The sequence below is a fragment of the Microtus pennsylvanicus genome, chromosome 12 (assembly GCF_037038515.1).
Source record: "Microtus pennsylvanicus isolate mMicPen1 chromosome 12, mMicPen1.hap1, whole genome shotgun sequence".
NCBI lineage: Eukaryota > Metazoa > Chordata > Mammalia > Rodentia > Cricetidae > Microtus > Microtus pennsylvanicus.
In genome coordinates this window covers 17305599-17321834 of record NC_134590.1, presented here as the reverse complement: position 1 = coordinate 17321834, position 16236 = coordinate 17305599, and the positions used below count along the sequence as shown (strand labels likewise).

Below are 16236 nucleotides of genomic sequence, written 5' to 3'. Positions count from 1 at the left end.
AAGCAGCCTGAACACTTCACTGCTTGAGGGAGTGCATTGGTCTCTCAGGAACTGAAAGGCACATTGTGTCTCAGAGATCATGGACCTGAACAACTTAGGCTGCATGCCTCTCAAGGAGAAAAGTAATCATCAGTTTCACCAAGTTACAAACCCTGTGATCTATAATAGAGAGCTGCCTATAAGATATTCTGGTTCAACTGGGGCACAAATGTTATGGGAGTAACCAACCACTCTTTAATTGGATATAAAGCCTACTCCTTGAGATGAACCCAATACCTGGCACTGATAAAATGGCCAGCAATCTGAGAATAGGTAGGCCATGGAAACAGTAGAAAATTTACTACTGTTATTCTACTAGTGGAATATGGCAACAAAATGACTCCTTATGACTCAGAGCTATACCTGTCGATCAATGCCTCACTGAACTTATATCAGAAAAGCTTATTCTTGCAGTAGATAGTAAGTAACGCAGAAACTCACAGCTGGGTACTGTGCAGAGCAAGAGACTTCGGAGCACTTAGTTCACAATGGAATATCTTTATCAAATACCTCCCCAAAAGGCCCAGGGATCAGAAAAAAAGAAGAGGAGAAAGGAGACAAAGGTATGGATGACTCCAAGGAGACAGTGTTTTGCATACACGGCAGGACTGATATGCTTATGAACTCATAGAGAATGTGGCAGCAAGCTGGAGACCTGCTCAGGTTCAGACCAAACAAATTTTCAGCACCAAGGGGAAATGGGAACAAAATCTCACCCCTAACCAAGAGTTGTTTGTGATTGATACCTATTGTGAGAGGGAAAATAAGTTTCTGTAACAGTTTCACTGAGTGTGTCAACTACAGGCTGGATCAGGCCTCATATCCAGGAGTAGTTGACCAACAGAGTCTGTATTTTGTTTGTGTGTGTGTACTTTTTGATTTGATTTTTGCCTCAGTGACTCTCTCTCTCTCTCTCTCTCCCTCTCTCTCTCTCTCTCTCTCTCTCTCTCTCTCTCTCTCTCTCTCTCTGTGTGTGTGTGTGTGTGTGTGTGTGTGTGTGTGTGTGTGTGCTTCCTTCCATTCTTTCTTTTTTTTTTTCATCTATTTTGAAACAGGGTTTCTCTGTAGCTTTGGTGCCTGTACTGGAACTAGCTCAGGCTGCCCTCAAAATCATACAGATACTTCTGCCTCTGCTTCTAAAATTCTTGGATTAAAGGTGTGCTCAGTCACTACCTGGCTCTTTCTTTCCCTCTTCCTTTCTTCTTTCATTTTTATATTTTGTTTTAATATTTTGTTTTTCTTTATATATAAAAGTATTTATTGTGCTATACATTTTTCTGCATGCTCCCTTTCTTCCCTCTCTCCTTCTACCCTTCCCAATGATCCCCTTGCTCCCCATTTACTCAGGAAATCTTTTTTTTTTCTCCTTCTTATGTAGATTCATATATGTCTCTCTTGGGTCCTCTTTGTTGCCTAGGTTCACTGTGGTTATGGACTGTAGGATGGTCTTTCCTTGCTTGATGTCTAAAAGCCACTTTGAGTGAGTACATATTTTATTTATATTTCTGGGTCTGGGTTATTTCACTCAGTATGTTTTTTTCTAGATCTACCCCCCAAGACCCAACAATACCACTTTTGGCTATATATTCAAAGCATGCTTAATGATACCACAAGGACATGTGCTCAACTATGTTCATAGCAGCATTATTTATGATAGCCAGAACCTGGAAACAACCTAGATGCCCCTCAAATGAAGAATTGATAAAGAAAATGTGATACAATTACACAATGGAGTATTGCTCACTGGCAAAAAATAACATTTTTTAATACAGTTTTGCGAGAGAAAGAAAATGAATTTGGTTGGGCAGTGAGATTGCGAGTATATGGGAGGAATTGGGGAAGAAAAAATGTGATCAAAATATTATGCATGAAACATTATTTTAAATAAAAATAAATTTTCAAAAAGTATAAAAAGAATTCAAGATCTAATACCTGCAACACTGGAGAAATAGAAAAATTCATTTTTATTAGAAAAGTATCTTCTCATAACACACTAAATTCCTGTAATCATTCTTAGATAATACGACAGGTTTTTGACATATATTAATTACATACTATAAGTCATCACTTTATTTATATAGAACATGTTTAGAATTAACAGTTTTCATTTCTAAGGACATTAAGCAGAGAATGATAAGACTGCCTACTAAATGACAACCAAAAACGGTGAGCAGATGAAGTAAACCTAAACATTTAACATGATATTTTGTCAAAAAAGAACAGAATACTTGAAAATAGTATAAAAGCAAATGAACGCAAGTCCTTTGTGGCCAGAATTGCTATAACTGTCATTCAAGACTTTCTCAAACCTAGAGAGACCTAGTTCTTTTTTTTTCTGTTCCTCCGTTTCTTCTTTTCTGAAGTATATAGTTTTCGACAGGTAAACACACAGCATTTAGTGATGATGAATGCCAGAGTTACAACACAGACCAGGAGAAACCCAATCACATCTAGCGAGTGATACTGGAACCAGTTGAGGTTGTGGGCTGCCACACGAAGGTGCTTGGCCCCTTTGTGACGCATGACAAACTCGATCCAGAAGACGGCTCGGTCCAGGGGCTTCACAGGCTGTTCATGGTGAATTCTCGATAGCCTCATGGCATTTTCTTTATAACTAAAAGATAAATCCATATAAACTGTTTATTGATTGTTTAGGAAACATCTTATATACTGTGCAAGACATCAGCTAGATAAGTTTAAGACGTACTTAATACTTTCTGAAACTTTGTTTGCTTCAGAGGCTGTCAGAAGTTTAAAGAAAAAGTTGTGTAAGCAATATGGTCAAATACAGATGTAGAAAAATTGTAGGATCCAGTATCAAATCTTTAGTCTCTTTTTCTGATAGAACTGTGATGTCATAGGAACTATAGTGCTCGAGATACTATCTTTAACTTGAAAGATGCGTGTGTGTGTACATCTGCACATAGTGTGGCCACTAGAATTTAGGACGTCCGTGTTATAGATACAGGAAATAAGCAGTCATGTTAGTGTTCTGAGATCTCTCACTCCTCTCTGCACATTTACATGCTTGTGATCCAAAAGACAGCATCTCTCTTACTCAGCAATGTGAGACTGAATACAAAAACCACTACTGTCATTTAAGAATGACATGTACAAGGACACGGACTTGGATGTTGTGTAGGAAATAAAAATAGCTCTCTAATATCAGATGCCTCAGTCATTTGGCAAAAAAAAAAAATTTGAGAGTGAAGGTTTAATCATTTTTGAAACAACCCATTGCTGGGATCTATATATCTAAAAGGCAAAATATGTTGTCTTTTTTATTTTCCCAATTTTGAGTCAGAATTATTCTGCCTCGTGTTGCTTCTATTTGGTTCCATTTCATTGGTGGCAATGAGAGAAGGTATGTGATTTGTGGGTCGTTGCTTCAGTGCTGGTGACTTCCTTAGTCCTGGGCAAGCAGCATCGTGGTCATCAGGATCATGGAATGCAATTGGTGTACTAGCCATAGCAAGGCACTACTTAAATGCATTCTACCTTGCTCATTGTAAAAAAGAAAACAGAACAAATAAAAAAAAGCCTTAAACTTTTTTTTTATTTCACTGAACCAAAAATAGAATCAAGATATAGTTTCACAGGATCATGCAGCTGAAATTTAGGCAAACTAAATTGGTGATAAAATACTAATATTTACAAATTTGCTTTTCCAATAAGGTTTGTCAGAAAATATTGTGACTAATTTTTTTTTAAATTCTATTTTTATAAGAAGGCAGGACAATAAAGGCCTTTGTTTATTAATTTAATTCACCTTTTAGTCACTAAATGTTTAGGCATAAAACTGTTAAAACATCCTGAATAATTAATATAACTGTCATTTATATATGTGTAATATATAGTAGAATGTGTCCTCTTGCATTTTCTTTATCTCTGCATGTGTAAATGAACATGGTGAGTGGGTGGTACATGCGCATGTAGTAAGTAGTCAGAGAAAATCACTAGGTGTTAGTCCTCAAATTCTACCTTATCTAAGACAGGGTCTGTTGTGCACTTCTGTGCCCAGCAGGTTAGCTGGTCTGCTTTTGGGATTCTCCTGTTTCTACATCTCATTTTTCTCTAGGCACCTAGGTATTACAGACAAAAGGTAAAACACAGGGTATCTGAACTCCGGTTCTCACTCTTCAAGGCCAGAGCTTACACTGAGGACCCTTCCCAGCTCTCTGTTGAAATTTTTAGTTATTTTAGAGAATCAGATAATGGAATAAAAATACTATTCCCTATGTTCCCAGGCAATCTTAGATATACTATTTGCCTTTATGTTAATATGAAGTTATTTTACATTAAATACCATTTCAGTATATATATGAATACCAAATCTCATATATATATATATATGAGGTTTCTAAAAATACTTTTATACTATGTAAAAAAAATCTTTCTAGAAGTGCTTATGGTTATTTAAAGTACCATTTTAATATATATATATATATATATATATATATATATATACTAAATAATATATACACATGTACTATTTATATGAGCTGTCTAAAGGTATATACTATTTATACATATATGTATATATGTGAGTTTTCTAAATCAATGCATATGAGCTTTCTAAAAATATTTATGATTCTTTTTTGGATCAATAATTTAAAAACTAATAATGAAATATAATGAATGATCTGTGCATTAATGTTTAAAAGAATCATAAAATGTACCCACTCTGATAGTTATAAATCAAATTATTACTAAGAACTTGGTAACAGTCTAAGGTATCACAAGGCCATGTTAACATTTACATAAAAGTGTAGCTCATGTCTAAAAAATATTGACATTCCTAGCCCAAAAATATCTCCTAAAATATATTCCTTGAGCAGCTTAAATATTATGATATACTTACTCAGAAATAACTAGTATATAATTGTAATGTTCGATAACACTATAAATTGATTTTGAAAAAATAATATTCAGCCTATAATTCTGTCTTTTAAACAATTTTATCTAAGGGCTTATATACTTATTTCTTAAATGAAAACTACAAGTGAATTTGCTTATTCATAAACTATTTTGCAAATGTATTGGTTATTACAATCTTCAAAGAATTACTTCTTTTTCAGGAGGTAACTTTAGTAGATAGGAAAGGAGAAAAACATTTTCCTTTTTTGGAAACTGTTTTATTTTCTCCTCTTTGAAAATGAGACAAATGTAAGATATGAAACATTGGAAATTTTCCGGAATGATGGCAAGGTTAACCAGTGGCTGACAAGGATTTCCAAACAGTAATACTTACGAAGGCTCATTAATGACAGCTCTCAAGGCACTGAGTAGATCTGCACTTGTCATTGTGTTGAAATTTACTTTCAGGGCTGCCCCTTTGGCCTTCATGTGAGCAATGTTGTCAGGCTGATCAGCAAACATGGGAACTCCCACCATAGGGATCCCGTGGTAAATGGCCTCATAGATCCCATTTGTTCCACCATGCGTGATGAAGGCTTTGGTTTTAGGATGTCCTGTTTGAGGAACAGAGTGACAAATTAGTATGGATTTCCAGCTATCATATTTGCACAAAAGGTATAGTGTGAGTCACTGAAGAAGGAAACACAGCCTACAAAGGTTGAGACATTTCTTCCATAGAATTAACCCTTTCTTCACTGACTGAGAAGGTTCCACTGGAATGGTAAAATTGGATGAAATCCTCAAAACCGATGAGAGTCCCAAGTGAGGATGCTCTTTTGTGAACCAAGGCAAAACAAAAACAACCCTTAATTTCATGGCTTATTATTTAATCATAGCTGTGTCTAAAGTAGAAGTGCAATGTGAAAATATAAATGATTCAATATTTGATCTGATAGGTTTCTGACTGCATAGCTTTGGACCCCATGGACTCACCAAGTAGATCATTCTGGGGAATCCAGTTAAAAAGCCGCGTGTTGGATCCTAAAGTGGCCGGTTTCTTGCCTGAGTATCTCCACAAAACCTGTTTAAGAAAATGTTGTGATTTTGCAGGCTAAAAACACACAATGAGGATGTGGGCTGGCCATGGTGTTATTTAGAACAAAGATAGCCTGTATTTATTAGATGATCCTCAAGGAGAAAGCACATTTGGGGCTGCTTGTAGAAACTGAGAGATATAGTAGACCTGTTCATACCTACCTATTCACAATAGCTTCTCCTAATAGTATAATAGCATAATATTACCACCTTTATCTTCAGTACTGAAAAGCTGATGGAACAAGAAGTTAAATTTTAATTAATCTGAATATTGGGATCAAAACCACTATGAATGTGAATGCCATAAACATTTATTTCACAAGATCTATCGATCCTAATTATCATGTCCGAAATGAGAGTCTTTCTCCAAAAATATAACTTGGTTTAGTGTTTGTAAATTTGTTTATTATTTATTTGACTTTTTTCTTCCCCTTTACATCACCTCCTTATTTGACTTTGTCTACCATCTTCTCTTTGTTTTTGCTTTTGTCCTTTCTTTTTCATTCCTCTCTAGTCTTGGCCTCTCTCTCTGTCTCTCTGTCTCTCTGTCTCTCTCTCTGTCTCTCTCTCTCTCTCTTTCTCTCTCTCTCTCTCTCACTGTGTGTGTGTGTGTGTGTGTGTGTGTGTGTGTGTGTGTGCGCGCGCACGTGTGTTTCTCTGTGTTTCTAGACTAGATTATGTTATTTGGTTAAAATTTAACATTTTGTTACATAATATTTTCTGCAGAGAGAAAGAAAATTTCATATAACTAAAAAGTAGAAAATTAAAGGATACTGTAGACCTTAACACACAAGTTTTCAGAAACATAATTAGAATGCATGCTTTATACATCTTTATATACTTTCTCTTGTACATAAATATAAAGCTACATAGAGAATACAAATATAGGATTCAACTGTTTAAATTCATTAAGTATAAATTGGAAAATTAATATTCTTTGACTATTGCAAGTCTATACTTGAAATTATAGACTCCTCAACTTTGGAAGGATTCATGACTTGAGGTTTCTACTTGTGTATGAAGTACACTTTGGTAAAGTCCTAATAAAAATCCTTTTTAAGCCTGGTCTCTGCTCTGTATGTAGCATTTCACATCTTGTGTGCCACTTTGCTAAATCATGAATTGGAATTTTTGCTAGGACTCAGTGCAGGTCACGGAATTTCACGTGGTCTGGGATCTTCCTCTTTGAGGGTTTGTGCCTAGTCTTATTATAACTTATTGTGCTATGTTCAGCTGTTATCCATGGGAAGCCTCCTCTTATTTTGAAGGGTAATGGAGGAATAATGGATCTGGGGAAGAAGGGAGGTAGGAGTGGAAACAGTGGAGGGAGGGGAAACTGTGGTGGGACCATAATGTATGAGAAAGCAGTAAAAGTAAAAAGATCAAAGACTACAAAAACATGTTTTCCCATAGTCATGCTAAGAGTCAGTAGGCAAATGATCAAATGTAACTACAAATACCACTTACATGTTCGATCAATATTTACTGCATGCTGGTCTCAGCTGTGATCCCTAAGTAATAAGTTGCAGTTTCTACCTTCAAAGAACTCTGTCTTCTTTGCTCTCTAGGCAGCCCTAAGCTTCATGGTATCCCAGGATCAAGAGGATGTACCAACCTTCTGAGGAATCTGGGCAAGAGCTGAGGCTATGAGATTGGCTTTGTCTTCTGTCAGGTTTTTGACCATTGACCCCAGAGAAAACACCACCACACCGTGTTCCCCTGAGCTCTGGACAAATTCTTCCATTTCCTGTAAAAATAACATTCTGTCTATTAAAAACACACACCAGCCCGCCCCACCCCACAGGGGCACATGCCTTAAGGCAGAGGAAGGCAGATCTCTGTGTGTTCAATCAAGGAAAGTCTGGTTTACATAGTGAGTTTCAGGCCAGCCAGGAAAACATAGTAAGACATGTCTCAAAAAAAAAAAAAAAAGACATGACATAAGGGAAAAAAGGAAAGAAATTAGTAAAACTGAAAAGATCTAATTTCTTAGATTATTTCTGTCTTACACCTTGTAGAACTACCTACTCATTTAAAGAGGAGACATCTCTCTGAAACATACATAACATATATTCGGTAAAACCGTGGTACTAAATCAATATAGAAAGAAACAACAGCTCCTGGCAGCTTTTCTCCAAGTAAATAAAATTGTTGCTTTCAAATTTTAACACTCCTCATGCAACTGAGCTGTTTGCAAAATGGGGAATTATTCCATGGAAATAAGGCTATGATTTTAATGTTATTATGTCTGTTATATAAAAAATATTTTAGATTGATCCACCTTCTCTCTTGATTGTTACACCAACAATCAAGGCTACTTTTATTTATATATTGCCTTCCCTACTTCACAAAACCAAGAAGAAATCTGTTAGTGGTGGGATTTTATAATTACATACTTAAGAAGAACACAGTGGTTAATTTACTGCTATAATCACAATGGCATTTGTGGACAATGCTGATTGTCTTCCTGATGGATTATCTCCCACCTAAAAATAATTACAGTAATTGGAGGCTTATAGTCAAAGTAAAAAAATAATTTATAAATAAACTTCCCTGAACATTCACATTTTAAAAAATTTGCACTGCAAGAATGGAACTGAGTTCTTCACAGAATAACATGTGAATGCCACTATCTAGAAATACATCCTGTGTCCTTTGTGGCCAAAAATCTACAATTAATGGATGGAAGAAAACTGCTATTTTCAGCTCATATTAAGATTTTTAAGAACTTCATATAACTTTGTTAGCTTTTGTTTTAGAGACAGTCTTGTTACACTGTCTCAGACTCAAGATTCCGTGCCTGAAACCCTCAAGTGCTGAGATTGACAGGTAGACTATTTGATTGTTTTAACATATTTTCAAATGTATTATCACACATAAATACAGGCACACATAGAAATACCCCATTGACAGACAGACAGACACACACACATACTCATACATGGGCACTTACATAGAAACACACATTGACAGACAGACAGACACACACACACACACACACACTACCCAGATGATGTTGAACTTTTACTTGAGGGAACCTCATTTTTTCCTCATTCAAAAAATGTGAAAGCCGTGATTGACATTTACTTGGTCAGCATCTATTTTGTTAGACAGCTTTCATTTGGGATGAAGGTTCCCCTTTACTCCTATGAAATATGTCTAAACAGTTTTGTAGAGTTTTGCATATGGAGGGACTTTAGTAAATTAAATCTAATAGTGTGTCATGGAGTTTACCATGCAAACCATCTCTGTATCATTTTGATATTGATTCATTAAATTTTACACAGCAATATTTAGTTAAGCTTGGTGACAGCTATAATATAAGAAATATATTCAGAAAACTAAAATAAAAGTTACATTTAAATACACCCTCCACAGCCTATACAGGAATACAGAACTTCCCAGGAAAGAAAAACACTTAATCTGCAATCTTCTGGAAATTCTGTGCCTGAGGACTTACGAATCAAATAAATTTATATTTTTCTCTTGACTCTGTACAGTGTTCCTACTTTGTTTACCTGTTATCTCCTTTTATTCTCAGTGATTTTTGTTTCAACATTCCTGGCATTCACTTTTCAAAGATATATGCAATTTTCTTTTTTACTTCAAAAACTCCTCACTTCATACTCATAGAGGCCCTATATATCTCTTGAGTCTACCCATTTTATTACTTTTACTCAATGCTGATGACTCTCAAAAAAACTGGCTATTTTTTAGAATTCTCAAAAGTTCTCTTCAGTGAAATAATAAACCTTCAGTTCTTTATCATATGTAATTGAAAGGCAAACTAATCACTGTCAACTCTGTATTTTTTTTCTGTCGATTATCACCCCAGCAGTAAAGGTCAGCACATCAATTATTGCCTAAGATTAATTAATTAATTATCATGTCTGAGATGCCTTGATTCTGAAGGCCTTCAATACATGTTTTCTCTGACTCATTAAATTCTAATATATTTGCTCAGATCTCTCAAGAAGGCATCTTTCTCTTTCAAGCAGTTGGGCACAGGTTCTGGTTCACAGCTCTGCCAGGCATATGAGGAATTCACCTTGGTGATCTTCATGGTTCTTTCCACTATTTACTGTGATATTCATAATGCAGACACAAGGATACTTTTAATACATCATTCCACTTTTGTTCTTAATCCTAAATTATTTAGTAATGTTGGAAAGATCCAACAAGTTTCATCAAAAATTATCCATGATGAGGAACATAAATTCCCCTGGTGTAGTGAAGCTACTAATAGTAATATCTCTGTTACTAAAGTTATTAACCTTGTAGGAAAATGAGCTAATATATCACAGAATTCCTAAAATCTCTCATCACAGGCATACCTTAGGTAAAGGCTTGGCAGGTTTGCAGTGCAGTCCTCCAACAAACTCAAAATTTGGTAAATATGGACGAGGAAATTCAAAGTCCCAATATGTCCGAATTAGCCAAATTTCAGCTTTCCCAATGGTCTCACAGAATGTTGTGGGTCTTCCTTTAAAACATGCAGAAAAATCAAGTGGACAACATTAGCAGTCATATTTGCTGAGGAAAAAGTGCACTATAGAGAGGCTGGAGGCTTGACTCAGTGGGCAACAGCTCTTGCTACTCTTGCAGAGAACCTGGGTTATGTTTCCAGCACTCACCCGGAAGCTCATAAGCATCTGTAACTATAGCTGTAGGTTATAATTTGATGCCATCTGCAGGCATCAGACACACATGTGGCATGCAGACATACATGCATGCAAACACTATAACACACAAAAATATAGTTTACAAATGTCCCACATTTCTACATAAGTTATTACGATGAAAATTTCAGTACTCTAATATGCTTGTCATGATTATACGTTTAAAGGAAGGGAGGAAGGATTGTGGGGGAAAAAGAAGCTAGGATATGGAAGTAGTAAGGTAGTAATTATAATTTCATTATCGAGTCAATGATATATTATTAAGGGCTTGGTTGATCCAAGGCTTTCCTTTGGTCCTGATCAAAGGAGAATGAATACACCTCTTTCTCAAATCCAGGAATATGCCTGTCAGAGCCAGTAATGGTGCAAGTCCAGGTCTTTGGGGGAGCTGTGGCCTTGTATCCAGAGAAACAAACACTTTCCATCATAATGTGGCTATCATACGCAGTTTCAAGTCTGGTGTGTGTGTGTGTGTGTGTGTGTGTGTGTGTGTCCGCTCTCATGCATGTGTGTGTGTGCGTGCTTGCTTTGTAATGTCTTGAGATACCCTGTCCTCCCCTTGTTCAACATTATTTGATTAACATCCCATTGGTTTAATCCCATTTCTCCCCTGTAATTAGTATTATAATATGCTGCACTTTTTAATAAGATAGCTTGGAATAAGACAGCTTATGCAAGACCCTCCTACCACAGCATTCCCATCTTCTCCTTTATTGTCTCAGTTCCTAGCCACTTCCCATTTAAGATCCTGTCAATGAAGAGATACCTACTGATCCAGGTTGATCAGTGGGCAAGAAGAGAAGCAATGAAAAAGTAGAATGAAGGCTAATATTCAGGGAAAAATAACATTACTTTTTTAACCTACCCAAAACACATTTTGAGTTTGATTTAAATATCTAGGTTTCTGTATTACACTGCCTAAACTATAGACCATCCCAGGAAACCTTTTTATGATGGTGATTAATTATGATAAAACTGTCCACAACTGATATATCTAGATTTTGTTCTTACTTTCTTAGACACATAAAAGTGGCAGATATCCTGATCTGATAGGAGAATTATATAAATTTGATAGAATAACTTATGACTTCAAAATTGGGATAAAGCAAATCATATAATAAACTCAATCTCCTCCTAATTTATGGACCTATTTCAGTTTAGTGCTGAGCTATGCTAAGACATTTTGCCTACTGTGGTTACAAACATTGTCCTCTTACCAAAAAAAGAGACTTTCCTAGAAAAACTTCAATGTAGTGAAAACATTTCCTGTACCCAGCAAAACAACAAAACATGGAACTTTATCATTCCACATTATCAAAGTGGAATTTAATTGCATATCATTTTTCCTCTTTTTCTTAGTAGAAATATGCAAATTTCTTCAGGGACAACATAAAGAAGCAATACGGTCCAGCGGTGACCCAGAATGCATGTTGTGTTGACAGCTGGACTTGGTAATGTGTAAGAATCACCCAGGTGGTACTAGTTTTGAAGGCACGAAGAGACGCCTTAGGCAGAGAACCACTGGGGCGTGTCACTTTGTGGCAGGACTGAATTCCCTGAAGAGAGGCAAGAAGTGGCCACTGGTGAAGGTATAAGCTTAGTTACAGTAGGGTCAGAGAGATACAAGTACCTTAGGACGGCTACAGCTGTGGAATGGAACTGACCTGAACCTGTACAACAAGCTGCCCGTACTACAGAGGCAGACTTGAAGAAGCAGAACTGCACAGGCCACTTGCTTTCCAGAAGTTCATGAGTGGTTCTGAGAGGACAATCACTAAGTCTTCTCACTGTTGAATTTTGATTGCTTTGATTTGATTTGACTGTGTCTTGATTCTTCCCTCTTGGAGTTAGAAAGTATGTAATTTACTTTCGATTTTTCAAAGGTCCATAGTAAGAGGCTTTGGACATTTAAAGAGACTGTATGTTTTTAAAAGAACTTTAGATTTCCAAATGTTGAAACTTTTAAAGATTGTAGAACTTTTAAAGCTATATTATGCCTCATATGTGTTATTAATATTAACATCACATATTGGGGATGACTGTGAAAGGAAAGGTTATAGATGAATATTGATACGTTTTTCTGTCATCTTGACAAGGGGTCAGTGGTGTGGTCTGCCTGTAATCAACTTGACACACATCTATACTCAGCTCAGAAATCTCTGTTGGTCAGTTGGTCTGTAGGAAAACTTTAGTACAGTAATGATTATTGTTGGTGGGTCTAGCTCATTGTGAAGGCAATGGCACTACTAGAAAGGATATTTTGGATGGTATAAGGAAGTGAGCTGAGCGAAGCCATTGGTAGCAAGACATAGCAGTATTCCTCCATGGCTTCTACCTTTAGTCAAAGGCAAATTCAAAGTATGAGACTGAGTAGAAGGCACAAACGTGAGTGTGTATGACTACAACCATCTTCCTACTTGACAAAGATGTCAAAAGACACAGCGTCTTCAACAAATGGTGTCCAAGAAAATGGATGTTACATGGAGAAGAAGGATAGTAACCAGTATCTATCACTTTGCATAACAGCAGCTCCAAATGCAGCAAAGATCTCAAATAGTGAAAACAAGAAAACCTGAAGCGGTTTGAAAAAAAAAAAAAAACCTAGAAGAATCCTATAAAAATCAGTGCAGAAAAGTAAGCACTGCAATTCACAAAGGGGACCTCATAAACTGAAGAGAATCGGAAGAATTTGAGTGACTCATAAAATCTCAAAGATCCTGTTAACGAAGAGACTGTACAAGTCTGAAATAGAAGGTAGAGGAATCCAGCTAGAACTATCCTGGAATCCTCCTCTCTGACGGGTTGCTTTCACAGTATTGAAGGTGCTATGTAAGCTGCCAAAGGAGAAAAACCAATTAATTGTTCTACCTACTGGAAAGATTAAATAAAATGAATGTCCTCTCATAATTTTTAATTACAGCAAGGATAGTGCCAAACTTTACTGTCATACACTAAGATGCCTGCCCCTCCAGTGAGCTGAGGAGAAGATAGGCTTCATTCACAGTTCCTGTGGCAAAGGTGCACAGCAATTTATTTTGGTCTCCTGTAGTCCAATTCTCTCTCAGCTAAAGTTGAGGTCAAGACACTGGTCGTATTTTACTTATGACATGGATTGAGATCTGGGACAGTAATTGAACATGGCTGCCATCTCTCTAAAAGAGAACTATAAACATATTTTCAGAGAGGTGGTTAAGTAATACAAGGGAAAGAAGCTGTCTGCAAGACGAGGGAATAGGTCTGAGCCAAACCAGCGCTGCACCTGCTGAGATGGACGCAATATAAAGGTTCTTGCTTTGTCATCACTGTTTACTCTCCTGTCTCAGAACTCTCCTCTGACCCCCACATGACCAGTGTGGAGCATCTGCCTCATACAAACACTGAAAAGTAATATTTGGAATTAAATTAAAGTAAATTTTGGAATTAAATTCAAGGCGAGGCAGTGCTTGATGGTGAACTTTGATTGTACAGGGTTTTGAGAAATATAACCCTTTTGAAAAGGGTGAAAATTTGTCATAGTCATTGGGGACAGCTTCCTAATGCATTTTCATGGTAAAAAACAATGCTAGAATATACCTCAGGCAGCGCAACACAGAAACCTGGAAACAATATCAATCTCTAAAAGACTTGATTTCTTCAGAGACTAAAGCACAGTAAAAGTTTTCACCTCACCAAGGGCTTATACTTTATTTTTATTTCATTCTGTTCTCTAATGAATGACTAATTTTGTCTTGCAACATGATGTTCACTCTGAGACTGAGTCTATCTTTCCATTTAGTTTTTTTTCTTAACTAGAATCTAAATGACAAACTAAATACCAAACAGAAAGACATGCTGGTATACAAAATATGTTAATATTTTAAATTTGACTGTGCTAGATGGCCAAGGATGCTTTTAGTCACGGCCTTCTTAATTTCCTTTATTTGCTGAGTTATTAAGATATTAGGCACCTCAATTGATGGAGTGATATAGATTTTTAGATAAATAATTTGCAATTGAAAATATTTGTGGAATGAAATGTAGAGGTATGTAATAGACATTGAATTAGTCTCATCCTGACATAATTGTTTTTATTTCATCTTATTACTGGCATAAATATTTCTTACTTCAGGAACAATATGTTGTTTCCCAATAAGAGCCATACCATCCTTGAAAAGATGAAAATAAAATCATGTTCTATTCTATTGATATTTATCTGTACATTATTTTTAAAATTGATAATGATCTGTTACATTTCAAAGTCCTATCAAAGAGTTTAACAATTAAAAACAAAGGGTAATAATAGGAAAACAATTTCATTCTATTTCCTCAATTAGTTACAAATAAACTATTTAGTCTTTCACTTGTGAAGTTTTACATGGATACAAAGTTTATTAAATGCACTCCTTTCATTGTATTTAAACATTTCTAAAGTTTAAAATACTAACAACTAGCTTAGCATGAAATGCAGTCTCTTACCTAGTGTTTCACTGTAAAACTTATCCCAGAATGCAAAGTCATATTGCTGGAGCCCAAATTCAAAAAACAGTGACAGCATCATATTTTTCACCCTTTCTGGGAAGGTCATATGGTCTGATAGTTCACTCATGAAAACGGGTACATAGGAGAGAGGAATTGGAAGGTGGCCACAGTATTTCTCCATGGTAGATCCCATGCTGAACCTCAGGGTGTTCACAAAAGGGATCTGAAGCACCTCAGCCACCAGCTCTCCACAGGGAACGACGGGGTCTATAACCATTACGTCATATTTTGCATCCCGGAGCTTGTCCATGAATGTCTGGTTGTACACTGCACTCCTACAGAGACCTTCAAAAACTGCAGTCAGTTGAATAAAGAAATCTTGCAATGTTTTTGCAGCTTGCCAAACCGACAAATTTGGAATGACATTCACAGCTACATTTACTAGCTTGTTTAAATAATTCTTGGTAATGTCGTTCTCTTGCGACACAGGGATGTTCTCAAAGTGCAGAGAAGAGAGTTTGTGCTGATCCATGAAGACACTGGGAAATTTCAGGACCGTCACCTCATGCCCTCTCTGCACAAGCTCCTCAAGAATAGTCTGTAGGTTCAGCCAGTGACTCATATCACAGGGCCACACGAGGACCTTGCCGCAGAAGCCACAGCCGACACAGCACAGCTGAAGCAGAAACACTGCCACAGTCCACTTCTCAGAAGCCATGGTGTGCTTTCCCAAGCTGCTCAGTGGAGATTGAGCATTTACTCAGTTGAGTAACAATTTAGATATAAAATAAATCAAATATTAACTTCCAAAGTTACGAAAGCACACAGGTCAAGAGATAACGGTGTGATATAGTGCCCATAGATCATTGTTCCATAGATTAGAGTGATACTCATGAAGGACTGGACCCAGTTGTTAACAATTCCATTTTGAGCTTTTTAAAATTGGGACAAAATGTAATATTTTAAAATTAATGATGTAATGATAGCAAGCACAGCACATGCATGTCAGCAGGAAGCTAGATGTAGACTGCTGAACTCGGAGCCTGGAAGAACACCTAAAGAAAACTGATGCTGGAATTATGATCACTGAAGTGGGGAGCTTTCTGTT

The 16236-nt window shown here is 36.5% G+C and overlaps 1 protein-coding gene across 1 annotated transcript; it reads right to left on the bottom strand.

Annotated features, from left to right (window-relative positions):
- Window positions 1-1818: 1818 nt before the first annotated feature.
- Window positions 1819-15846, bottom strand: LOC142832200 (UDP-glucuronosyltransferase 2A3-like). The gene is made up of 6 exons (XM_075942472.1): window positions 15126-15846; window positions 10326-10474; window positions 7607-7738; window positions 5890-5977; window positions 5291-5510; window positions 1819-2653 (listed from the first exon to the last, which is right to left on the bottom strand). Exons 1-6 carry the CDS (start codon window positions 15844-15846, stop codon window positions 2359-2361), a joined length of 1605 nt encoding a protein of 534 aa, XP_075798587.1. The 3' UTR covers window positions 1819-2358.
- Window positions 15847-16236: the final 390 nt, after the last annotated feature.